Source organism: Carassius gibelio, chromosome A21 (genome assembly GCF_023724105.1).
Source record: "Carassius gibelio isolate Cgi1373 ecotype wild population from Czech Republic chromosome A21, carGib1.2-hapl.c, whole genome shotgun sequence".
NCBI lineage: Eukaryota > Metazoa > Chordata > Actinopteri > Cypriniformes > Cyprinidae > Carassius > Carassius gibelio.
The window spans coordinates 3591284-3617550 of NC_068391.1; the positions used below are offsets into that span (position 1 = coordinate 3591284).

At 39.0% G+C, this 26267-nt stretch overlaps 3 protein-coding genes across 6 annotated transcripts; 1 reads left to right on the forward strand and 2 right to left on the reverse strand.

Moving 5' to 3' along the window:
• Window positions 1–1474: 1474 nt before the first annotated feature.
• On the reverse strand, window positions 1475–3630 carry LOC127941291 (60S ribosomal protein L28-like). The gene is made up of 5 exons (XM_052536214.1): window positions 3570–3630; window positions 2840–2933; window positions 2164–2287; window positions 1811–1929; window positions 1475–1612 (listed from the first exon to the last, which is right to left on the reverse strand). Exons 2-5 carry the CDS (start codon window positions 2921–2923, stop codon window positions 1523–1525), a joined length of 417 nt encoding a protein of 138 aa, XP_052392174.1. The 5' UTR covers window positions 2924–2933; window positions 3570–3630; the 3' UTR covers window positions 1475–1522.
• Window positions 3631–3673: 43 nt separating this feature from the next.
• Window positions 3674–6078, forward strand: LOC127941290 (uncharacterized). 3 transcript variants are annotated; one of them, XM_052536211.1, is made up of 7 exons: window positions 3674–4135; window positions 4223–4334; window positions 4469–4581; window positions 4668–4767; window positions 5122–5183; window positions 5336–5430; window positions 5636–6078. In XM_052536211.1, the coding sequence occupies exons 1-7, from the start codon at window positions 4045–4047 to the stop codon at window positions 5675–5677; spliced, it is 615 nt and encodes a 204-aa protein (XP_052392171.1). In that variant the 5' UTR covers window positions 3674–4044; the 3' UTR covers window positions 5678–6078. The 3 variants fall into 3 exon arrangements, with proteins under 3 accessions (XP_052392171.1, XP_052392173.1, XP_052392170.1); XM_052536213.1 differs by having other exon boundaries at window positions 3854–4135; window positions 4261–4334; window positions 5122–5243; XM_052536210.1 differs by having other exon boundaries at window positions 3855–4135; window positions 5122–5243.
• Window positions 6079–6725: 647 nt separating this feature from the next.
• On the reverse strand, window positions 6726–26120 carry LOC127941288 (protein transport protein Sec16A). Of its 2 annotated transcripts, XM_052536207.1 has the most exons (31): window positions 25964–26120; window positions 20770–23677; window positions 20522–20655; window positions 20160–20254; window positions 19946–20063; window positions 19674–19863; window positions 19422–19590; window positions 17962–18104; window positions 17569–17630; window positions 17316–17454; window positions 16963–17202; window positions 16541–16638; window positions 16371–16452; window positions 16165–16282; window positions 15971–16082; window positions 15737–15842; window positions 14832–14972; window positions 14632–14745; window positions 13638–13812; window positions 13158–13549; window positions 12832–12879; window positions 12188–12343; window positions 12027–12107; window positions 11882–11938; window positions 11665–11785; window positions 10775–10915; window positions 10606–10700; window positions 9771–9824; window positions 9313–9372; window positions 8832–8909; window positions 6726–7767 (listed from the first exon to the last, which is right to left on the reverse strand). In XM_052536207.1, the coding sequence occupies exons 2-31, from the start codon at window positions 23626–23628 to the stop codon at window positions 7708–7710; spliced, it is 6438 nt and encodes a 2145-aa protein (XP_052392167.1). In that variant the 5' UTR covers window positions 23629–23677; window positions 25964–26120; the 3' UTR covers window positions 6726–7707. The 2 variants fall into 2 exon arrangements, with proteins under 2 accessions (XP_052392167.1, XP_052392168.1); XM_052536208.1 differs by lacking the exon at window positions 9313–9372.
• Between the last annotated feature and the right edge of the window lie 147 nt (window positions 26121–26267).

Here is a 26267-nt window from a genome sequence, read left to right on the forward strand (position 1 = left end):
GACACACAGATAGACAGACAGACAGACAGACAGACACACACACACACAGATAGACAGACAGAGACACAAAACACACACACACACACACACACACACACACACACACACACACTCATACACAGACAGACACAGACAGACACAGACACACAGATAGACAGAGACACCGACACAAACACACACATAGACAAACAGAGACACAAGCAAAATGCTTAAAAGTTGTCCATATAACTTACTTATTGTTAACTAAAACTATTACAAATAGTTTTTGGCAATTGTAATAAAAACTGATATAAAATATAAATATTGGATGAAAACATATTAACTGAAAAAAAAAAAAGTTAGAAATGTTTTCTTTCCAACTAACTGAAATAAAATTTAGTCGGACTATAAGTCGCACCCGAGTATAAGTAAAAGTTGCATCAGTCCAAAAATACGTCATGACGAGGAAAAAAACATAAGTCGCATTTATATAGACCCAAGAGAAAACATTACCGTCTACAGCCGCGAGAAGGCGCTCTATTGCTGCTTAGTGTAGACTACAGGAGCACTGAGCAGCCCCCCTTTACTGTCTATGTGAGCAGCATAGAGCGCCCTCTTGCGGCTGTAGACGGTAATGTTTTCTGTTAGCTCATTTCTCATTTCTCTCGGTTCATGTCAAATTAATTTTGATAAATAAGTCGCACGACCAGCCAAACTATGAAAAAAAGTGCGACTTATAGTCCGGAAAATACGGTTGTTGAAGTAGAAAAACAAACCAAATTAAAAAAAATAAACTCATATGGAAAAAAATAAAATAAAAAAATAAAATGAAAATATTAAGAAATAGTACTTAATTACCACTTAAATATCACTGCTAATTGATAACGGAAAAAGATGATATATCTCGAAGTAAAAAAAAAAAAAAAGGAAATAAAAGACAAAAGCTCATAATACAAACTACCCTGAAAATCTAAGTATACGAGCTAATTCAACGTAAATACATACCGATACTATAAAACTAAAAGAAATACTCTGGTATATTCCAAATGAGATTCAAGAGCTGCAGCAAAGATTTACTGTGAATTACAATTAAATAAGAACATATTGCATGTTTTAAGGACATACAGGTTTAGAATGACATGGGAATAAATAAAGACAGAAATAAGCTTTCTGGTGATTGTGGACTTTAAGACCCCAGTGGATAAAACTTCACATTTAAATTTAGTTATGCAAGATTCTTATATCTTTACTTTAGGAAGGAGAAAAAAAGTCACTCTGCAATCACTTTAATGCCTGACACAAGCATGTATTAAATGATGTAGTGGTGAAAAATCCCCCAAATACTTAAGACATTCATCTGCTTTTTGTGCAGCATTTAGATGCATAAAATTAATAACCAAGCAAACTTTATACCACCATTTAAGACGATCAAAAATTGATGACAAAAAAAGCATAGTGAGTAGACTCATACAAATGAGACATGGATAGAGAGAAATTTTGACCAAAAGCAATTTATTAAGTCAAAAGTTTTATATGCAACTATTTATGAACTCTTGGGAGCCCTGGAGCGCTTCTTCTTCACCACCACAGGCTTCTGACTCCTCAGGATGGCGCTAACGCGTCTCAGAGCAGCCTGGAGGACAGAGACAGAGCAGTCATCTACTGAACAAGAGCATCAACTCCTCACTTGATTTTAAAGAACCTGCATGATTTCAAAACACACTGTCAACTTAAGAGCTGTAAAGCTTTTATGAATTAAATAACTCCAAACTGTAAAATGTGTTTCAGAGGAGGGTTTTGGACCCTGTCAGATCAGCATGTGTGAACTCACCATGCGCAGGTCTTTCCTGTATTTATTTTTGCGGATGATGTTCCTCACGCTGGCGAGGGTGGTGCGAGAGTTCTTGTTGATGGTGATCTTCTCATATGAGGTGGCAGGTTTACACTGACCTGAAACACATGCAACCTTTTAACTTTTAAAGAATGCCAACAGATGTTTAAAAACAGATTGAGAGCAGAGACGTCTAGATTAATGGCTGATTTCAGAAATAAATCACAAGAGACCAACAAAATAGACATGCAACCTTATGGCATCCTAAAAATATGCAACCTAAATTTACTGAGCTTCGATGGTTGTGAAAGTTTGAGCCCCTGAACCTCCAAGTGTCCAGTTTGTCCACTCACCAGCACGTTTCTTCAGGATGACGACCACACCTTTACCATCAGCGGCCGGCTCGATGCCAACAGTCTTGCGGTGAATGAGGCCATTGAAGCGGAAAGCATTCCTGGCCTTCAGGTTATTTGGCTCCTGGAAGAGAGGAAGAAAATTTGAGATCATAAAGCAGTAATTATTTAATATGCAGCAAAATGAAAAACACAGGAAATATTAGTAATACAAAAGGGACAACTAAGAAAAGCTCTTAACTAGTTGATCTGGAATCTGTTCTGACAGTCAAAAAATAATAATAATTGCATCACTCAGATAAAGTGAGACTTTATTTTTACCACGGTTATTTCAGTGAAAATCGGTGTTGCTTTAGTAAATCGTACTTATGCATATTCAAAAGTGTACATATTCCTCAGTATTCTGGAACACAGCAGCTCATAAACAGCAACTTTAACATCTGAGAGAGAAACCTTGAAGCAGATCCACTAGATTATGATCACATACGATTGGAAAATAATGATCATTTTCTGAACGGTGCTTAATCTAAGCCTGTATCCTTTCTCTTGAATCAGTATTTCTGCTTGCAACACCAGGATATACACAACACCAGCTTATTGATGAGTGCATTAAATATAACCCAGTAAAGCCCGGTCTCAGGAGTGTCTTCATTGAAACTGAACAGCAGTGACTCACGGTGCTGTAGGTCTGCTTGTTCCTCTTGATTAGGAAACTGGAGGTGTTCCTGATGACCATCCACTGCAGGTGAGGCGATGCCATGATGACCGTCCTGAACGCACACAACAAGGCAACAAATATCATTTATACTGATCATAATCCATAACAGTCACATCAAACGCATATCCACCGAAAACTGCACCTTAATTTATATATGTGTGTAACTTACGTCATATATTTGAGTAAATAATGAGATTCACGTTTATTTTGAATTTGCAAAGCTTACATTTAAACAAAAAATACTGAAAAATAAAGTTGACATTTTATTATATTCTGTAAATAAAATATTAAAAGATTTTGTGCCCGTGATCTTGTCACATCACCAACTCAAAGACCCTCATACAAAACCGGAGCTGTAAAATAAAATTAATAAATAAAAAACCTAGTTATTAACATAAACAACGCTCTGAATGTGAGTAAATCCAAACTTTATTTAACGGTCTAGAGTGTTTATACTCTATCTAGCATTAGCAGTGTGGTGCTCGTCTCTCACTCACTAAAGGCCTCGCTAAGCCACACCGGCAGCGTTTAGAATGAAATATCCTTTTTATTGTAACTACACCGAGTGGTGTAACTCATAAACAACTTATATCGTATTCGACACAGATATATACCCGTTTAATGCTGAAATTTGCGTTATAAAGTGTTTAATCGACCATTGAACAGCGACACAAGTCGACCACGTTACCTTTTCAGCAGAGGAAAAGCGAAGGAAAGGAATGAGTTCCAGTTCCGGTGTAGCTTTCGTACTTTCTTACGCCTCTGTGATAATTAGTAACTTAGTGATTTTCCTTCTTTGTCAAACTGTATGAAATTACGAAGATGTGCTTAAGATACATTTTCAAATAGTTCTCGGAAATGTATCTAGGTATCCTTCGTTAAATATATATTTTAAGCAGGACTATATGTTTGATGTACAGTGCGGAGGGAGACAAACAGTGCAGCAGTCAGTGGTGCAGCTGGTGTACGTCTAGCGCTCAGTGTGCTCTACGTCATTTTCATGCGTCCTCTAACCATATCAACACAGCTCTCATGCCTGCTCTAAATACATTATTATGATTCATATTCAACCTCATTGAGTACAGTTATATCATATGATTGACGGCGGAGTATAGACATGTGATACTGTAATACGTATGATTTATTAAGTTAATGCTACAGTGATGGATAATGATGAAGATCTGGAGACTCTGGGAGAGAAACTGTATGATCTGATATATCCTAAATACACTGAGATGACAGCTAAACTTACAGGTGACAGAATCTATCTATCTATCCATCCATCCGTCTGTCTGATATTGTGATGATATTAGTCGAAGTTCATCTTTGTGATGTTTGCAGGCATGCTGCTGGAGTTACCTATTTCTGTTGTATCTCAGATGTTGTATGATGAAGCTCTGCTGAATAAAGCACTGGAAAGAGCACTGACCGCTCTCACGTCATTGGACAGCAGGTATCACACTGATTTTTTTATTTTTAACAAAATGTAACATAAAATGCATAATTCTAGACACAAATCTCAGAATAAAGCATTTTATATTGTGTCTTCACAGGACAAAGGAACATTATTATTTATTCTCTTCCCAGTGAACCTGTGTCTCACACTGATGATGCGGCGTCTGTGTCCTCCGACTCTCTGGGTGAACAGCTGTTTGACCTCATTGACCTCTACAACACTGGACACACACAGAAAATAACAGGTACATTTACTGACATGCTGCAAAAACACCGCAGGAAGGAATTCAAAGTCTGTTGGAATAGTTACGTTACTTTGACAACTATACAGGCATGTTATTGGAGCAGAAGAAGGGGGCGGTGCTTCAGCTGCTGTCGGATCATTCGCTTCTCGAGGAACAAGTCAAGATCGCCTTAAAAACCTTGCAGGAGTAGGTGCTTTAGGATTTTTTAACAGCTGCATTGAAAAATAAGCATTAGGTATGAAATAATATCTTCTGAATCATTCCTACATGTGAAAATGTGCTGAGAATTGAACAATCAGTTGTAATCTGCTCCGATTCAGATAGGAGTCATGTCTGTTTGCCAGTTGAAGAATAATACGAGGAAAAAAAATGCTACGAAATGCATCATAATTGAGCAATTTTGTTAACGCTTGAGCAAAACAAGCATTATTTTTTAAATCAACCCCTAAAAATGTGTAAGAAACAACAATTGGATTTGTCAGATTTTCTGCAGTGTATTTGGCAAGTGTCAAACGCTCTGCTCTGTTTTTCTTGGCTCAGGCAGGGTGACGAAGCGACAGATGTGAGTGACAGCTCTGATCCAGGGGAAGTGGAATCCATTGGTGAGACGCTTTTCAATATTGTGCGTCAGTTAGACCCCACCCACTGCGCTGACATCACTGGTGAGCCACTCAGCTCATTTGAATAGTCTTCTTGAGATTGTTTTTGTACACACTGTGTGATATGCTGAATGTGTGAACATTTGTGTGTGTAGGCATGCTGCTGGAAATGGATTCTGAAATGCTGAAACAGATTCTGTCTGACCGGAGTATGTTGGAAATCGCAGTTCACAGAGCAAAAAGTGCACTGGTACTTTAACCAAATAAACACACACTTCCAAGGCTTTATTGCAATTTGTGTATTTTCTGATGAAGTATGCATTTGTGCATGCTCTTTAAGCTAATATTCCGGTCAAGCCACAAGCTTTAGATATAGAAGAGCAGTGAGTGAACTTTTACTTTTTGAGAAGTGACCAGCTAACACTTTAAATAATTTTTTTTCTTTTTGTCCACAGGAGGGCGCTTTGAAGCCAACACATACAGAAATGTCAGAATGAGGCTTGGAATCTCTGCAGACCACGTGACCGCAAGAAACGTGGGACTTTGAGGTCTAGATTGCTGTATTTTTTACTTTTATACAAGACATTGTTTACATGGATTTTTGCCACTTTTTTTAAATATGTAAAGTGGAGAGAAAGGGGAAACTGTGTCAGAATACATCACCGGCTGGATTCAAACCTCCTTCACCTGCATGAGCACCTCAGCTAAAAGCATCTAGAGCATGTGCATTAACCACTAGGTCATGGCTTTGACATTCCAGAGCTATCCACACATTTTTACGAGCATGTTTACAATCTTTTCATGATTTGTGCCATAATCCGCCATCATTAATTTTTTTCCATAGTTTAGTTCAGAATAATATATTTGTCTGTAAATAATAAAATTATGAAAAGCTTCACTTTCTAGTTTTGTTTGAGATTCATGTATATTCATAAAGTGTAACATGAAGCCATGGAGATATTAAAGCAAAGATGAATTGGTTTTAAGCACATTTTCAATTAAAATTGTTTATATATTCAGCAAACATGCATTAAATTGATCAAGTCACATTATGGTCATTTGTTACAAAAATATTTCAATATCAAATAAATACTTTTGTCAATGTATTTTTCACAAAAAAAAAAAAAAAAAATCACGAAAAAAAAAACTATGATGCAGCACGTTTTCAGCATTAATAATCAATAGTTTCTTCAGCAGTATATTAGAATCATTTCTGAAGGGTCATGCAACACTGCAGACTGGAGTAATGATACTGAAAATACAGGTTCGCGCCAAGAATAAATTACATTTGAAAATATATTAAATTATAAAGAATGTATTATAAATTTTAATATTATTTCACAATATTATTGTTTTTCTGATCAAATCACCTGAGTGAGCATCTTGCCGACCCCAAATTTTTTTTTAACACGGTTAGTTTACATCAATCTGGAATTATTTTAAATAACATGTCGCTAATTCTTTTATAAAATTAGGCATGCAGATAACCTCATATTAAAATTAAGACATTTCATAACTGTACTTTAATAAAAACACTCTAAAGTATTAAAGAGCTCAAAAATATCTTTATTATCATTTTATCAAGAATTGTACAGTCAGCTTCTAAACACATTGGAAAGGTCCGAGCTTCCTTCAAACAGAGCAGACCTTTGGAATTACAAAACCCCGCTGTTACCATGGGAACAAGAACCCCGGAACGAGCGAAGGAATAATGGCGTGCGATTAAGAGACATGAAGACGACCGATCAGAGAGCGAGATGAAGCCAGAGAAATAATAAATGATATTTTATGAGCATAACACAACACATAATGATCACAGGATTTTGGTAAATCATAGAACTGTATGATTCTTCGCTACTGGCAAAATTAAGGATTCGATCAGAAGATGGAAAAACAGATGGGTTTGTTTAGCACGTCATGACTATGCGTACACAAACTCATTCTGATGTACAGATCCTGTCTGGCAACAGCGTTTCGACTGTTTCATTTCGACAGGAAGCTTAATAAATATCTAAAACATTCTGGTACACTGCACTGTTCCAATGACAACAGGCCAGACCGCCTTCTAACTCATGCATTGGCTGCCTTCAATCAGCAAGACACGCCCACATCTCCTCCCCACACACACACACACACGTGCTCACATGCACTCGCATTCACCCTGTTGAAGTGAGCAGACTACAAGAGGAAATCAGACTACACAGGGCTAAAAATGGACATATTGCACTTATATTCACACTGCTCAGGTTGAGGAAGTGCCGCCCGGTCCGTACAAACACAGAACAAGAGGATAGCGTAAGACTGTGATGGTACGATGAGTCTAGAAGGAGAAATGAAGAAACCGAGTCTGATCCATTCACTCCGACTTCAGCACAGATGGGAAATCCATGATTAAGACAGCGACAGCATTATTCGGGAGGCTAAGGGCCACATGCCAATGTTTCCAGAAGTCCAGGCAGGAACCAAACTTTAGTCTGATCTGGTCTAGAGCCACAGATTGATCTAGAACTACAGCGATACTGTTATTTCACTGTTTATATCCTCTCTGTGCCAGACGACCAGGTCGAGTGCGGCTTGTGGGAACAGACTGAAAAAGACAGAGAAAGACATTTAGATGTCAGTTTCTAAAGTTTGTTTTATGCACTGGTCAGTTTTCATCCACAACTAGTGAAAAGAAAACATATCAAATACACCTTTAAGTGTTTCTTTTAATAGACTATATCTGTTTGACTCTAGATTTCAATTACAGTACATATCTTTAAAGTCCTAGATGAGTTTTGAGAAATCTCCACTTTAGTAGCACTTTTAGTACCAGACTTTTTATTCCTTTAAATCAATAAGCTTAAGAATTTAATAAAAGTTACATTTCATGAAAAGAAGAAGAAAAAAAAAACTGGTTATATCCAATGTCCAGATTTATTTTTTGAAAATGCATGCAATTTAGTACCTCATTTGCATATGTAACCATAACTTGTAATACAAAACAATTGTCTTAATGTCCTGTGGGACTTACTGATTCATTTTTTTTTACCTCATTAACCTGCCATAAATATTGCCATTTATTATTTACTATGTTTCTTTGTATTCGTCCAAATTAACAAATATCATTCTTCTTCATGTTTACTTAGTATAAAACATGCCTTGATTATTTTCAACTAGATTTTTACCATTATATTAGAAATTTCTTACATTAAACATTTTAATATGTTTGACAATGATCTTTTAGTCTTACTTATATCTTATTATAGTATTCTTTATTTTGAACTAGCTATTTTCATATTTTCAGTTTTCATTTTAAAGTATTTTTTAAATTATTTAATTTAAATCTAATAATACATTTTTATAAATTTAATAAATCTAAGTGCTGTGTAATTTTCTTTTTAATTAATACTGTTAAAATTTTTGTTTAGGCTTTATTTTGTGCTATTTCTAATCAGATTTAATTAATTTTTTCTTTCACTTTTAATTTTAGTCATTTTAGTACTTCAACTTGAATTTATTTCAGTTAGCTGCAAAAATAACATTTCAAATTTTCATGTTTTAATTGAACATTTGTATTTTATTTCAGCTTTATTTCAATTAACAAAAGCGATTTTGTAATAGTTTCAGTTAACAATAACAACACTAGTTTGGCGTCAATGTCGGTCTCACCTGTGCAAACTGGGAGGGGTTATAAAACGTCACGCCTCCTGCAGGTGGAGCTCCTTGTGCTGGCGGCTCCGCGGGAACCTATGAAAACACATTTACAGTTACCACAGAAACAGCAGAGCAACATCACCATGCATCTCCATGGACACAGACTAGATTACTAATTGTAAATATAGACGACCATGCCCACTGAAAGTCATGATTAGCATGCAGCATGTGATTGGTTATTGAATGCGTGCACCAAAAGGACCAGAGCCTCGATCTTCAGCACGCCTCTGAAATCCAAGAGCCCTTCTTATTGGCCGTCAGGGCTGCTGGTGACATATAAAGGTTTCGTGCTGGAGGTGTGGCTACAAGTGTGTGATGTTAGAAGCGTGCAGACAACGTGTGTGTGCACGTGATTTAGAAAGCACCGTTGTTTTATTATTGCAGTGTCTGGAAAATGTTTGTGTGTGTGTTTCAGATAAGAACCAGCTGAAAGTACCTGATTTAAATGCTGACTCACTTCTCGAGATAGAGAACTCATTGAGCTAGAACGTGACAGCTAGAACAGCAGGAATAAATCAAACAAACAAACAAACAAATAAAAACACCACAAACCCAAATTAATTCCATGCAGCGCCATCTTAAATCACACATCTCTTGTCAATCATTACAGTAGGATTACATCATGATCAATGCACCTTGCTTTTAAACACACTCACACAATCATGCTCTTTGTGTGATCATAATCAAAGCCAATAATCATAGAATAGAGTGAGAGATGCAAGTTAATGTATGTGTGTGTGAGTTTGTGTGTGTTTTTCAGAGGTACCAAGTGTACATATGAGCACACGTGTTGTTTTAATTGTGTTAATTCGCATTAATGGGTGAAGGAGCAGGGTGTGACAGCATGAAGTAGCTTTAGAGGAGAACTGGCAAGGTATTAAAGGAGCATCTGACCTCTCCAGACTGGGTTCCCTCCGGGCCAGGAGGCAAAGCATTCGGATTAAACATCTAGAGGGACAACACACTCATTTAAGTGGATGTGTATTAAAAGCATGTCTACACAGGATCAGGAAAAAAATAAAATAATTTACTAACTAATGAAATAGCTAATTAATTAATTAACCAAATGCTAGAGAAAAAAAAACAAACAAAAAAATGGCTCCGATCAGTAAAAAAAAAAAAAACCTTCCTCTGGTGAATAAAATAAATAAAATAAAATAGGACTTATAAATGTTAAATGAATATAAATAAACAAACAAATACCGTATTTTTCAGACTATAAGTCGCACCTAAGTATAAGTCACATCAGTCCAAAAATACGTCATGATGAGGAAAAAAACATAAGTCGCATTTATTTAGAACCAAGAACCAAGAGAAAACATTACCGTCTACAGCTGCTAGAGGGCGCTCTATGTTTTCAGTGTAGACTACAGGAGCACTGAGCAGCATAGAGCGCCCCCTCGCGGCTGGAGACTGTAATGTTTTCTTTTGGTTCATTTCTCTCGGTTCATGCCAAATTAATTTTGATAAATAAGTCGCTCCTGACTATAAGTCGCAGGACACGCCAAACTATGAAAAAAAGTGTGACTTATAGTCCGTAAAATACGGTAAATAAAATATACAAAAGTGCGAATGAGCAAATCAAATTAAAAGAGAAGCCATAAAATGCCAACTGTGTCCTCTAACAACGTTTACCATCAGACATTTAGCTGTTAGACTCAAACTGCCAGTTATGATAGGAACAGAAGTCAAATTGTGGCCACTGTGTGTTGACGTGGATGTTGTGTACCTGTGGCACCGTGGCACTAGTCTGCGCTGGGTTTTCTCCACTGGCTTCTGGAACGCTTCCCTCCATCGGCTGCTGCTGCTGCTGCTCAGCTGGGGCTGGAAACAGCAGTGTTAGACGTCACACACACATACAGTGATGTACATTAACACACTGACGTACACATACACACCTGCAGCTGGTGTGAAGAGGTTGGCTGGCATAGCCATGGGAGCGAGAGGAGCAAACAGGTCAGCAGGAGGCGGTACTGCAGCTGCCGGTTTAGATCCTCCACGACCGGGATTCAACACGTCCACATAACGGCTCTTAGTACCTGAAACACACAAGCAAACTCTCTTACAAAACAGTAGTTATGACAGATTAAAAGACAAAGAGACATTAATAGTGTCTTTTATTTAAACCGCTTTAGCACAACATAGTAATTGATTGGGATTTTCTTGAATTAGTCATTTTGAACTGTCCATTTCAAAGAACTGATTCATCCGTTTGTTTGGCTCATCAAAGTCCCTGTGAGATTTAATTAAAATATAAATAGGTAAATATTGCCATTTACTACTTTGTTTTTTACTACTGGTACCTACAGTATGAACAAATATCATGCCTTCATTATTTTAACTACTGGATTTTTAGTTCTTTCATTTCTTGCAATAACATTTTAATGTATTATTTTAGTATTTATATACTATTTAAGTAATTATTAACATTTTGAACTAGCTTTCATTTTTATATTTTCAATTAAAATTTTCATTGTAGTTAGTTTTAATAAACTAAAGTGCCTTTGTCATTTTTATTTAATTTTTAAAAAAAAATATTTGTATTTATTTTTATTTTAGTTTTAGTCATTTTAATACTTCCAGTGATCTCTTTTTTTGTGTAAATATAACTGATATTTTATTAACTTTATTTAAATTAATGAAAATAATTTTTGGGCAGCCACGACTGGTCAAAACTGTGTGCAATTTTGCATTCCAGAGGAAACACACGTATATCATTTTACTAGAAGATTATTAAATGGACAGACTTCTCATTAGTAAGTAATTAGGAAGAGAAAAGACGACACACCCGCTCTCCTGGAGAACATATTCACAGGTGGCCCCCCTGGAGGACCACCCGCTCCTGGAGGCCTCATCCCTCCCATTGGAGCTTTGGGGAAGCCGGTGGGTGGAGGAGGAGGGGGTTTGCTCTGAAACACATACAAATACCATCATTCACAACGATACATGCACAATACACTACATCTGTACTTTTGTCCATCTGTACTTAAAATCTTGTGCTGTACCTCTTCCTCTGGTTCATCCAGATTCACCCATTTCTGCTTCTTTTCATCCCAGACAATCTGAAAAATCAAAGTTTTCTCTTAATCGATGCTATAAGACAAGACGATCATGAGAGAGAGCAGGATGTTGTTGGAGGTAGGTGCCTACAGATTTGTTCTTGTCGTCGGGCAGATGAGCTTCGTTCTTCCGCTTCGGATACAGCCAGGTCAGCCAGCCACCACTCGCTCCCTGACGAAAAACAAAATTGTGAAAGATTTTCTAGTGCATATCCAGTGGGTCTCAGTATATGTTTATATGCAAGCATGTACTTTTTGGGGAGAGTCTTTCTTGGTCTTCTTGGGTTCGTCCTGTGGCGGAGCCTCTGGGATAGGAGGGGGAGGTGGAGAGCCCTGATTGGCTAGAGAACTGCTGCGCTCCCGTCCAGAATGATTGGACGATTCTGATGTTGTGCGAGACCGAGGACCCTGTTTGTTTAAACACCAAAGTGTGGAGTTTTTTAAAATGCTTTTGAAAGTCACTTACGCTAATAGATGCTGCATTTATTTGATCAAATATAGGAAAACAGTAATATCGTTAAATATTATTAAAACTTAAGGTAACTGTTGTATTTGAATATATTGTGAAATGTAATTTATTGCTGTGATGCGCAGCTGTATTTTCAGCATCAATCCTTCAGAAATCATTCTAATAAGTTGATTTGCTTCTCAATAAACATTTCCTATTATTATTATTATTAATGTTGAAAACAGCTGTGCAGCTTCATATTTTTGTGGAAGGTTCAAAAGCACAGGATTTATTAGAAATAGAAGTATTTTGCAACATCAAAAAAAAAAAGTCTTTACTGTAATTTTTTATTAATTTGACGCACCCTTGTTGAACTTATGTAAAAAAATAAAATAAATAAAAGCACTCATTGAATGGTACTATGTGTATGTATATGTATAGACTGTACCATTTGCACAGATGACTGGGAAGTGGTTCTTGATCTTCTGCCAGGGCCCTTAAAAAGTAACAGTTTTTAACAGATTTCATAAGTGTTATATTTCATAAAAACGAAATATTAAACAATCTATTCTTTGTAAGAGTAATACAGTGTATTGCATTTAAAAAGCAATATTACCTGACGCTGGTGATAAAAGTAAATATGGAGTAACAGGCAACAAAATCCAAGAAAATATGAATCTAACATAACTTGTGTGTTATATTCCATTAAAAGTAACGATTCTACATTTTATGCAACAATGTAACATGACCTTATTCTAGCTTATTGTAACTCACCATGCGTGCCATTTCATCATAGAAGTCCTTCCCTTGTGGAGGGGGGGCAGAGAACGAGGGAGATGACTGGGGGAACTGCTGAGGAGAGGGAGGGACAGAGCCATGTTCGGACCGAGGCATTGGTGGGGGCATCTGAGGAGGCATTCCTGGCGGCATCTGTGGAGGCCTTTCTGTAGGGCTGTACGTTGGAATTTGTGGGGACATTTGTTGGGGTATTTGTGTGGGTATTTGGGGTGGCATGAGCATGTATTGGTCATGCATTTCAGGTAGGAAAGGTGCTGAAAATTTTGGCTGTGGTGGCCCAGGGGCTACTGGGTAGAACGGAACACTTTCACCAGAAGGCGGAGCCTGCTGCAGAGGGACCGCCCCATCCTGAAGAATAGTGGGAGGAGCTAAAGGAGACAGTAAAATAGATGGTAAATGATTACAGAATCAAAACAGATTCTTCTTCTTAAGTTCACATTCTATAATGAGTCGTACCTGGTGGCATGAGCTGAACACCAGCTGAGGGCATAAGGGAGGTCATGAGAGGATTGTGGGGATCAGGGTTCAGAGTCGAGGGGTCAGGTGGGCTGCAGTGGTCTTCTGAACTGGGTGTACTGCAGTGATAAAGCTGTGGGGTGCTGTGATCCGCACGTAAGGTGATCGCACCATCCTGAATGGGACAATAACATGCACGTGATCGGAACACAGTCTAATGTGAACATACAAGAATATAAGTGCATTACCTTACTGAACAAGTAACTCTGGTATGGCTGCATGATTGGGGGAAAATTGAATTCAGTTTTTTTTTTTAAAAAGCTTCAGAACTACACAATTTGGCCAAAAATGTTGCAACTTTACCAATATAACTATAAAATAATAATAACAATAATAATAATAATATTTATTAAGATTTTGATGATGATGATGACAGTTGTTGTTATTATTATTATTATTAATAAATAAAATATTAAATATAATAAGAAATGTTATAAACCTGATTTTTCCAGATAAAATAATGCAACTAATTAAAAAGTTTTTTGAGCTGTTTACACAACTGCACATTTTGGCCAAAATTTTGCAATTATACATCAATATAATTATGTAAATTATATAAATATCATTATATAAACTAATAAAAGTAATGATGAGGATGATAAAAAAAAAGAAATATTCATATTGTAATAAGAAATTCTTTCCTTAAAATAAGAGTATTTAAAAACGAATATTTTTCAAGCTTTTATTTTGTTGGAAAACCACAAGTTGCTCTTAAGGTTTTTCATTTTTGGTAAGCATTTATAAATGCTTCTTATTACAAAGCCATTATGATTTGATAAAAGACATGATTTGATAAAAGACAACAAGTTCATTTTTATTTCAATTAATCAGCCTTTTCTGGCTTTACGCTTTTAAATAAAAAAATCCTTAATTTACTGGGACTATGCAGGAACAGAGTAATGCATGACTTATGGATAAAAGAAAACACACACACCTTGATCTGCCCATCGAGCTGTCTAAGATGCAGTAACCAGTCAGGCTCTATAAATAACTCCTGCTCTGGTCTCTCCTTCAGCTGAGGGTCAAAGAACCTCAACCTCAGAGACATCTGTAATCACAAACGAGAAGAAAGATTAGACAGAAATGTAAACTCAGAGACAGACAGAATCGTCTGTTGCCTGTTGGTTTAAGGACCTGTATGAGCTGACTGACGAACACAGGTGAGAAGTACTCAGGTAGGCTCAACAGGGTGCGAGAGATGACCTCACAGTAATGTAAGGCCTGAGCGCAGAGTCCCGTCTCCGCCAGTCGACACGCGTAGATGAACTTGAACACCTGCACAGGTCAAAAGGTAAAGGGTCATGGTCTTCCTAGAATTGAGGATTGTTAATATTAGGGCTGCAAGGCATTGAACTATCTTTGAAAGAAATAATCGTTCTAGAATGACTGGGATGATTCTGTTGGGAAGTGCATCTATGTAGGAAAAATACAGTAAAAATACTTTTAAAAAGCAATTCTGAAGACTTCTCTGAGCACAAACCAACCTTTTATTCTTTAACAACATGGGAAAAACCTGGCAAATCTGGGATGTTCACAATTGGGTTTTCTCTAAGAACCAACTCAAATCTCCTTCAGTGCGATAAAGAAAATGGTTTATTTGTCTGCAAATAAATATATGCACTGATGGTTTCAGAGTGAAGCATGGCACAATGTTAATTTACACGCATACAGCTTGTCATATGCTGTTTCAGCTTCTAAAATTGGTTTGATTTATAGTAAGTGAACCAAGACACTGAAACAGCAGATCAGGAGCTGTACGCTTGTAAAAAAAAAACACAGTGCCACACTTCATTCTGAAACCGGCAATGTGTATATTAATTTAATTATTGCAGCTTTCACAATATGTCTATTGCATTTAGCCATATTGTAATATTGATTTTTATTTTGATACACTGTACAGCCCTAGTAAAGATAGGCTCATAAAATATTGTTTATAAAACTGAATTTATTTATTTTTCTGTTTGACATGCCGCCAAATAATTGGTTGTGAAAACATCCTTAGTATAGTAATGCAATGTGTGTGTGTGTGTTTGGCTCACCTGGAAGTTCGGCAGAGAGAGAGGCTGTGAGCTAAGAGACTGAGCGTATTCATATGATTCTGTACGCTGAATCGCCTCTGACGAGCAGAACTTCAAAAATGGCAAGCTGGGAGAGATCAGAGTGAATGGGTGTTAATGCAAACAACTGCACTGTACAACTGCACATTTTATGTCCTTGATGTGTATAGTTGTGTGAATACATATGTCTAATCAACTGTTTGTGTTATTACACACCTGTGATTGGAGCCAATAAGGACCATCTTGGTGCTTTTCTTGGTGTAAACGCCAAAACCCAACTGAGCCATCAGGTAACAGAAATGGGCTGCATCCACTAGACCTTTAGATGCTGTGAACACATAGGACAGTCTTGACTACAGATCCAATGCTACTATAACATGGGTTTATGCTTTTCATCTACGTTTATATACCTAAAGTGTCCCCCATGGTGGAAATGGTGCGGGTGTCAAGATCTAGAGTGTGTGTGAGGTTGGACAGCACCATGGCCAGATGAGGGCGCCAATCGCCCCATTTCTCATCTCCGCAACACTGTCAGAAAAACAGAAGATGTATGTGAAGACAAGCATTGCGTAAATGACTAAATTAACACATCAAGTGCACAAAAACTCTCCCATACAGTAGCAGCAGCTGGCATTCGTCCTGACATGAGCTGGTACACCGTCTGAAGAGGGTCGTTAATAGGCAGGCTGTTGGCAAATCTGAAAACAACAAATATAAACAATTTAAGCCTTGTTTGTTGCTTTGAAACTACGCAGCCATAGGTCACTGTAAGTAGATGTGGTCTACCTGGTCATGACACGAGCGTGTGTTCTGTTGTCCATCTTACTGGCCAGTAACAGCGCGTGACCCCACAGGCCTTTCTTCATAGCAGACTCCAGAGCATCCTAACAAACATACACAAACTTCTCAATTGTCTTTCCACTGTTTAAATATATAGCTTTGTCAGTGGGGACAAAGATGTAATCTACATCCACATAAAATAATATGCAGACTGGTTCCCCATGCAATACGACTAGACAATATTATTATTAAAAACATTTAGATTTGTTTAAATGAACATAACCTGCCACAAAATAAAACTGAACAGGATATTCAACCAGTCACAATATGGTCCAGGACTTCATGTTATCCACTGGAACCAATTGGATCATGAAAAGTGGTCTCTATGTGGCTGAAGGGGGAAAGGAATTTCATGCATTTTGTCTCGCCTTCTTGCGGCCGAAAAGTAGTAGTTCTCTGAAGCGCTCCGTCTCCTTGCCGACATTCTCTGGCACGCCCATGAAAGTGTCTGACAGAAGGGATATTGGCCCCGCCTCTTTCTCCTCAGCATGCTCTATTGCTTCATTGTTGAAGTCGATGAGATTAGCCTCATTGGGTGATTTTCCCGGCAACCAGACAGAGCGATGCTCCTTCAGTAACAGGTCAGCGATGTCTGTGCCCACTACCGTCTAAAACAAAAACGAAAAACTACTCAGTATACAAAAAAAAGGAACTGGCATCAAACAAGCAATCAAACACAATACACACTCTTAGTTAAGGCTAGGGCTGCACAAACACTCACCCCATTCTGGCGACACAGCAGCACAATGAACTCCCAGATGAGGTAGGCGGAGTCTTTGTCGATGAGGTCATCGTTTCGCAAACACTCTTGGGCTTTGTTCTGAGCAAACTTTATGACATCCACCTTATGAGTCTCCTCTCTGTGGACATACACATGAGACGATGACTGGATTGTTTGTCTGTGTACGTGGCTCTAACAGTGTCAGGGTATTCACACGTACACCTTTATTTAGTAAATAAAGCAAGACTATTACTTGACGAGTGGGCCAGGGAATGAACGCATTTCTGACTGCTCTGGAGAATCCTGCAGAATCATCTGGAATAACATCACAGCCATATTAGATGCAAATAATGTAGTTGTCTAATTATCATGGACCTTTTCATAACCAAATCACAAAAGCAAAATCAAGGGAGCTGAGAATCAAGGGGAAGGCTAAAAGTTGAAAAATATAATTGCAAGGTAACTCAATTAGTTGCAAAGTATAATTTTTTTAAATGGTAAAACTTTTTTACAATGTAGGCAAGTACCTAGGAACATCTGATAAACAAGCTGATTATAGAATTTATTAACTGAAAAAAAAAGATATCGGTGATAACTTGCAATAGATTTATATATCAGGATATTTGCACGTTGATTCAAATGTTACCTCCATACTGTGGATTTCTACAAGTGTAGGCTGGCCAGCAGAGGGCAGGTTGGGTTGGACGAGGATCAGCTGACCAGCCGGACCAAACCGAGCACAGCGATGAGGAACAGAATACTTCTCCGGGGTCAACGGCCTTGGAGGAGCTGAGAAAGAAGAAATAAATTGAGAAAGACACAGGGGAAGATAATTCATGATCATTTTACTTCCCCCACAAAATCAGGAAGCTTTTATTAAAGGGATAAAAATGCAAGGCAACATTACTCATTTTTATTTAGTTTTACTTTAAGTATTAAAATATCTATAATAAAAAATAAAAAATCTAACTACTTTTCTAATCTTTTTGTATTAAATTTTTTCATTTATTATGCAATTTTGTGTGTGTGTGTGTGTGTGTATATATATATATATATATATATATCAGTCCCTCCAGAAAAACATAGATTTTTTTTTGTGATTGTTGCGGGCAAAAATCCTTCATTTTGCGGCACGTTTTCTTAAAAAATGCGATGGAATATGCGGGATATTTTTGCAATTTTATGCGATGAAATTGCAAAAACTGCGGTCTGATGAAAAAGAGAAAAAAAGGCGATTTCTCCAACACCTTTTTCTCACTAGGCTACTACCTTAATGTAAAGAGTAATTTCATATTACTTCCTATGATAAGGAGCATACTAAATCACAGAATATTTAAGTTGCAATCTCTTACTGCAACGTAAATTATTTTACATACTACTAATATAATTACAACTGTAAGTTTTTGGTACTGTTCTGTAACAAAAAAGTGCAATCTTACAACTGTAAAGTTGTATCAACTTCTGGATGAAACTACAACGGTGTTAGTAGCCTAGTGTGAAGGGGGTGTTGGGGGAATCACCTTTTTTTCTCTATTTCATCAAACCGCAGTTTTCGCAAGTTCTAGCAATATAATTTGGCTCCACTGTCATGTAACAAATCGGGAAACTGCTTCGCGCATTCTTTTGCGCTTATTTTTGTTGGCAAATAAGAATGATTTGCATGCTTCAAGTCTCACCCTGGTTTCACCGCGGGGGTTTGCAGATGATGTTCACGTCACGCAATTACGTCACTTCGTAAGGTTCCCATGGCAATAGGGGGAAAATGGCGCTTTACTTGTGTGAGGTAAACGCAACATTTTTCAACTTTCTGCTAATATATATGTGAGGTTTTTGCAACGAAAATACAGGGATTATGAAATCTTGCTAGCCCCGCATATTTTGCTTTCTGAAATCGACAATTTATGCGGCGAAAGAGCGGCGTATTTGAAAAAATGCGACCCCGCATAACTATACGGCCTTTGGCTGATTATGCATTAAATCAGGCGATCGCATAATTACGTTTTTCTGGAGGGTCTGATATATATATAGAAGGCTACGGCTCTAAAGAAAATCCCAATGTTAAATGGAACATTATGGTTGACATTGGGCTTTATGTGTAATACTTACGCTGCTCTGGGGCAGTCCAGGTGTTGTCTGTAGAGTAAGGTATCTGACTGTAATCTGTAGTATCTGAAGGGTTAGGATACTGGCTGTAGGTGTAATCCGCTGGAAGAGTTGTCCCAGTGGTATCGTAGACTGCACTGACCAAATCTGGTTGACTTCTATACATTTGACTCTGTATAAGGAAGAAATTTGTTATAGACACAATAAGATCTAAAACACACACACACACACACACACACACACACACAAACATACCTGTTGTGATCGTGAGCTGAAGCCACTGTGTTGACTGTGTGATGAATGCACACTGTGTGCTGATTGTTCACTGTGAACCGAACGGCGGTCAAAATCGTCAGCGTACGGATCGCGGCGTCGGTAGTCGTCATCAAAGCTTGAGTCATAACCAGGGTAATATCGCCATTGATCATCATAGCCCTCTCTTCCCCTAGCAACCATTACCATGAAAACTCAGTTAGAGAGGTGTCAGCATGTACAAAAACATTATTTGCACAAGTGTATTTGTGTACCGGTTTTGATATTGTTGGTTGTAGTAGGCATCTCCATAGTACCAGCCATATACTTGATCATAGTAGGCTCTGTAGCGTGGATCATAAGCAGCATTTGGATCATACCACCTGCTCCTATCTGAAAACACACAAACACACACTCATAAGCAAAAAGCAGAAACCATATTTAGCCCTTGGGTGCATAGAGAACAAGTGTCTGTAGTGCTGTCTTTACCTCCATAGGCATCATTCTGTCTTTTATAGTAGTTTGCATAGTATTCATCATAGGCACTACGGCTGGTTCTAGAAACATCGTCTTGATACCCCTGTCTAAGATCAAAAATTAAAAAAACAAGGGAAACATGTTATTGATATTACAGACAAAAAGTACAAAATCCTCAGTCTAAGGATGCTTTGAAACTAGGGCTTCTGATGCTGAAGAGTCACGATCAGAAGTGCTGTATAGGAACCATTTTGTGCATGTAAAATTAGGGTGTAAAATAAAAAGTTCTAGGGATAAACAACTAGAAACTCAATCAACAGAAACAAAGTATGAAAACAGACTCAAAGTGTCAGAAAGAGAGTGAATGACCTGACCTGGAGTTGGGTCTGTCTGAGTATTGGCTGGTTCTAGAACTCGGCCTCTCTGGTTGACGTTCAGCCTCCCGGTAGCCAGGATTTTGACTATCATACCAGCCGTATCGAGGATCTCCTCTACGGTAGGGATCGTCCTACAAAATTAAAAACATACATTAAAATTTGAATATTTTATTAAGTCATGTTTTAAGTCTGTCTTTTAGAAGCTTTGATATGTGGAAACATACTAGGTCATTACATCACTGCACCTGATAGTAGCTTTGAGACCTGGGATCCACAGGGTACTGGGGTGGATACGGCAGTCTTCCATTCTGGTACTCAGGGTAGGGTCCCGGGTAGTACCCTGCGTAACCCGGACCAGGTGGCATTGCAGGAGGAGCACCATAACCTGACTGACCACTTAGAGATGAAGGAGGTCTTTGGGGTTCTTGAAGTGGCTGGGGGGCAGCGTTCCCAGACTGGGGTGGGTAAGAGGAAGGTAGGGCAGATCCGGGAGGAACACCAGGTTGTGTTGGAGGGGCCTGTGGAGGAGGCTGGTGTTGAGCTGGAGGTGGATGGGCAGGGTGGGAGATGTGAGCTGGATCTTTGTCAGGTTGGTTGCTGGAGGGTCGTGGGGTGTTGGAGATCTGCTGAAGGGGCAGAGTCTCACTGTCAGACTGCCCACCCTGCTGTGCATCTTTGGTGACCTGCAGGTAAAAGCCAGGTGTGTTATTCACCAAGCCCGCAGGATGGGCAGACTGAGAGACAGCTGGGACCATCACCTGATTCGTGGACTGTGGTTGATGCATGGAAAAATCAAGCAGCTCATAATTTGAAGGTTCACTGTGACTTGTGGCAGGGGCAAAAGTCAGAGCTTGAGAAACAGAAGGCAGAAGAGACTGGCTATCACTTCTAAGAGACGGAGCCCTTGAAAGAACGGGTCGGGGTGCTTGAACAGAGGGCTGAACATCTTTTGCCTGAGTGGAAGAAGTGTTAAAGTTTATTGGTGTTTGAGAGAAAAGAGGCTGTGGCTGATTTGTTGGAGGAGAATTCTGAGGCATTTGATTGGCCACAGAAGACTGAGGGTGTGGGTGCACAAGTGTTGCTGTCTCTTGAGGACTTGTCTGATTGGAGGGTTGTAAGAGGATTTGAGAGGAAACCAAACTGGAAGGTGGCGCAATCAAAACAGGCTGGTTCAGGGTCTCTACTGGAGGTGAGGTCACCAGCAAGGAGGCATACCCCAAACTTGTCTGAGATGTGGAATCTGGGGGAATTTCCAGGTTTTCAGAGGCTGGTTGTGGATCTGGGTTCGCTGGATGCAAATCAAGAGGGCCATCCTCTGGTGGCTGGATGACTTCGGATGGATGTGCTGGAACAAATGTTGCAGCCAGCGAGGGTGCTGCAGGGGCTAACAGTATGTTAGCACCAAGACTGGCAGTGTCATTTTGAGCCCAGAGTGTAGTAGCGGGACTCTCAATGGGGCGTCGTGCTCCCTGAGCTCGAGATGAAGGTCGGCGTTCCGGTAAGTAAATGGTCTCCAAGTTATCTGGGGGTTGTTCTAGGTTGCCAGACTGTATGTCACTTCCACCCTTTTCCATGACCACACGTGCACGATCAACCTCAGCAGGTCGAACTCCTACACTGTGTGAGCGGACAGGCTCAAAGGAAGAATTTGCACTCGCTTGGAACACACCAACTGGTTTAGGTGGGCTAGGAGTTGGGAAAGTTGGACTTGCCTCTGCAGCTGGGTTGGAGTCTATCTGTTCAAAGTATCCACCAGTGGAGAGAGGCAAAGCAGGGTGATCTGGTGGGCGGGGACTTTCCTGTTGGATAAATGTTCCCACTACACCTTGCTGTCGCCGAGGGATGTGGGTGCCACTCTGAGGACCATGCCCACTGCTGTGACTGACATTACTGTAGCTGGATGAAACACTTGCAGAGCGGGCCAGATGAGGTCCAGTTTCAGGTGTCTCCAAATTAGGCCCCCCCTCAAAGGCTTGGCTTGGAGGAGGCTCACTAGGCAGCACTTCCTGGTTTGGAACGCATTCCTGATTCTCCACAGAATCACATGGCCCTGCCCCGGCTCGAATGTTACCAGTGTCATTCAGATATGGACCAGAGAACTCAGTCGTCGAATGGAAAGGGTGATGAATCCCATTTACACGTCCCTCCCCTGACAGTGTTTCTTCATTTTCAACATCATTGCCCCGAAAGAACATTGAAAGAGTTCCGGAATCACTGGGAACTTCAGAGTAGGAGACAGGGCAGGCACGCTGAGACGGATCCTGTGGGTTTTGATTGAACCATGGCTCTAAGGGTCCACCTGACTGACTGAAGTAATTTTGAGACGGGAAGTAGGAGTTCAGTTGCTCAGTCGGAGCAGGACCAGTAACATTTGGTTGAGCTGACTGACCTTGATTCTGAGATTGAGCCAATGGTGGGGCTGTGTGGGAAGAGGACACAGGGGGAAGGGCTTGAGCTTGAAAAGGCTGAGATGGCAGATCACTAGTTGGCTGAAAGTAGTTCTGAACAGAAGGTGGGCGGCTTCTGTGGTCAGGCACCCAGTGAGAAGGTAAGGGCGGCATTGGCTGGGACTGAAATGGAGTCTGGGATTGAACTGGAGGTGTTGGGGCAGTGGAGGGTGGATGTGATGAACCAGAACTGAAGGAAGAAACAGGGTTAGGCAATTGTGCTATATAGGGCATAGGTTCTTGGGAATTAAAGTATCCTGGCTCTGCAGGTGGAGGATTGAAGTTTGGTGCAGGCCCTGGGAGAACAGGTTGAGGTGTAAAAATTCTTGGTGGTGGGCCAGGAGAGGCTGTCTGCGCTGCTCCTGGTGGTGGCCCTTGTGCCGGAGTCGTCGGGTTAAACATGGGCAGGGGAGGACCTTGCATAGGAAGTGGGTTGCTGTTTGTTGTTGGAACTTGGCTGCCCACTGCCATGGGTGAAAAACTTTGTCTTCCAAAGGTAAAAGGATCAGTCACTGGATGTGTGGGTGGGGCAGCCGGTGTCATAGCAGCTGCAGCCCCATGCTTGTGAGGTCTGGTTCTTCTGAAGGCATTTGGTCCACCAGAGGGAGGCGGTGGTCCACTAGCTCCAGGAGGGGCTGTCCGAGGAGGGGGCTGCATTGTTTACACTCACAGGTCTCCAAAGTGTTTATACTTACTGGAGATCTCCCTGTAGTGAAAAAACACAGATTTAGGCCTATGTCATTTCTTGGTGCAAAGACTGTATGACCAAGCTTTGCCTGTTATCAACAAGCATCATGTGAACATACATCCAAAGTTCAATGAATACTGCTAATAGCTGCTCAGCTAAAATAACAATGACTATTTTGCTTTAAACATTATATGATGAGAATGTCAACATGGGCCGTCTATAAAACTACACACAAAAGTATCTCTAGCGGACACAAACAAAGTGACTCACCCATTCGTGAACAAGACATGCATTGGTTTTATACAGTATGTCAGTCTATTTTTAAAAAAAAGTGAACTGACAGATTTCGTAAGTAGTAGCATACATTTTGACTTTGTTAAAACTAAGTTTCTTCTCTTATACACAAACATTATCACACCATCTGAGATTCATAAGCCTTATTATGAGTGAGTTCTAAGACAGCAGTACTCCACTATGTTGGCATGTGGAAAGTCACCATGATCAGAAACCTGATATCAGGCACACTGCGTGCTGGGTGTAAGAAATGTGCATTACGTTACATTGAACTTTGAAACCAGTCAGACATTTTTTTTTAAAGCAGGGGGCTTTAAGTACATAGTTTAATCTACAACAACAGCACAGACGCAGTTTATCTGAATAAAAATACAGTGTTTATCATTAAACAACAATGTTCACAGTCACACCAGGTGTGACTAAAACAACACCACTGCGACAAATACAGCATTGGTCAAACATTTGGACAAGTTAAACAGAATATAATGTTTCCAATAGTTTTTTTTAAACATTTTGATTCAAATGTTTATGCTTAAATTATTTTCAAGACAAACATACACTACTGTACTATAAAAGTCAGTAAGGTTAATTATTTTTATTTTTATAAAGATTTAATACAATTAATTAATTAATTCAGCAAGGATACATTAAATTGATCATAAGTGACAGAAATGACATTAAAAATGTTATTAAATATTTCTATCTTAAATAAATGCTGGTCTTTTGAACCTTATATTCATCAAATACAGAAACAATTATTTCAAATTGTAATATTTCAAATTAATAGTGGAAACTAAATCTAAAATGCTCCAAACTTTTGAACTGTAGTGTAATTTAACTTTTTAGAAAGCTCTTTGCAGAACTGTAATCCAGCAAAGGGTGGTAACTTTGAAGAAGCTTAAATATATGTTTTTTGGTCTTTATATTGGTCTTTTAGTATTCACATACAATGGTGTCATTTCAGTCTTGATCTAAAATGTGAGAAATAGAAACAATCAAGAATGAGTAGGAAGGTGTCCGAACAGAAACTTTACTGTACATCCACAGTAATCTCGCCTCTGTTTACACTCTAGCCATTATAAATCACAAAAAAAACAAGTTATAACACTGCATTTGAACCAATTGTAAACAATAATGCAGCCAGACGGAAAGAACATAATAGCATTTCTGGAGCCCAAGGGGATCATAATTCAGTTGAGGTGCCATATAACAGTCTATGCAGTGGGCTATGCTGTCATGTACAGAATTTTGTAATGTCTGCAGAGATTTTGAGCTGAGATGACAAATAACAAATAAAAAAGCATAATTTACATTAAATATTTTAATACAAATATGCAATGTTCATATTGCAATACATATAATGTATTGGTCCATTAATCTGTGAATGGGGTAACGTCCACAGTGCACAGAGATTCCGTGTTGACAGTAGTGTATCTCAATTTTTTTGTTTATGCTTTTGGAATATTGCAATATACTGCATTATATCAGGCACTTAGGCGGACACATATAGCCCTCCTCATTGGATTTAACCCACTGATGTCACATCCTGGTCTTTAATTTCTGTCTCTTTAACTACAACTGCAAATGTTCCTAAAAGAGGACCTGTATCGATGTACTGAAAACACACAATAATGTCATGCTGTTAATATGGATCATGTTGCTTAGTGCACAAAACTGTCAAAACAAAACATAAACAATAACGTAAATAAACTTACAGCAGTGTAAACCAAGCAGGGAAAAGTAAAAAAAAAAAGAAGTTGTAGCCAAATTACAATATGACTAATCAATTAAGCCTGGAAATTTAACTACACACCCTGAACAGCTAAATCTTTAAATATCACGAGAAGAAACACAAAGGAATCAACATCAGAAATGTAAATAGAGGATGCGGGGAATTACAGTTGACAGCTGACTGGGCCACTAGCCGTTAGCATGCTAAATATTGCAGCTAATCCCTCGAACCACAGAACTGTCAGAACTGAACAGATTGCTCTATACGGGATCTCTTACCCGTTATCTTCCAGTCGAGATGCACAGATACAAACAAAACTCGATACGAGCGCGGCTGGAGTTGAGTTTCTCAGAAAAGTGCAGGACACCGCGGCTGACACTTGTCCGCCATCTTGGCCGAGCGCGTCCTGCTTGGCGACGTGTACATGTGATGTCACGGATCGATCCCGTTTGGCTCCGCCCAATTCACGGCATAAAAATAAACATAAAACATTACATAAACGCCACAATCTGCTGAATGAGAGCTGTAATTTTTGTTAAAATGTAATATGAATAAAATTACTGTATTTTACGTTTGCTGCAT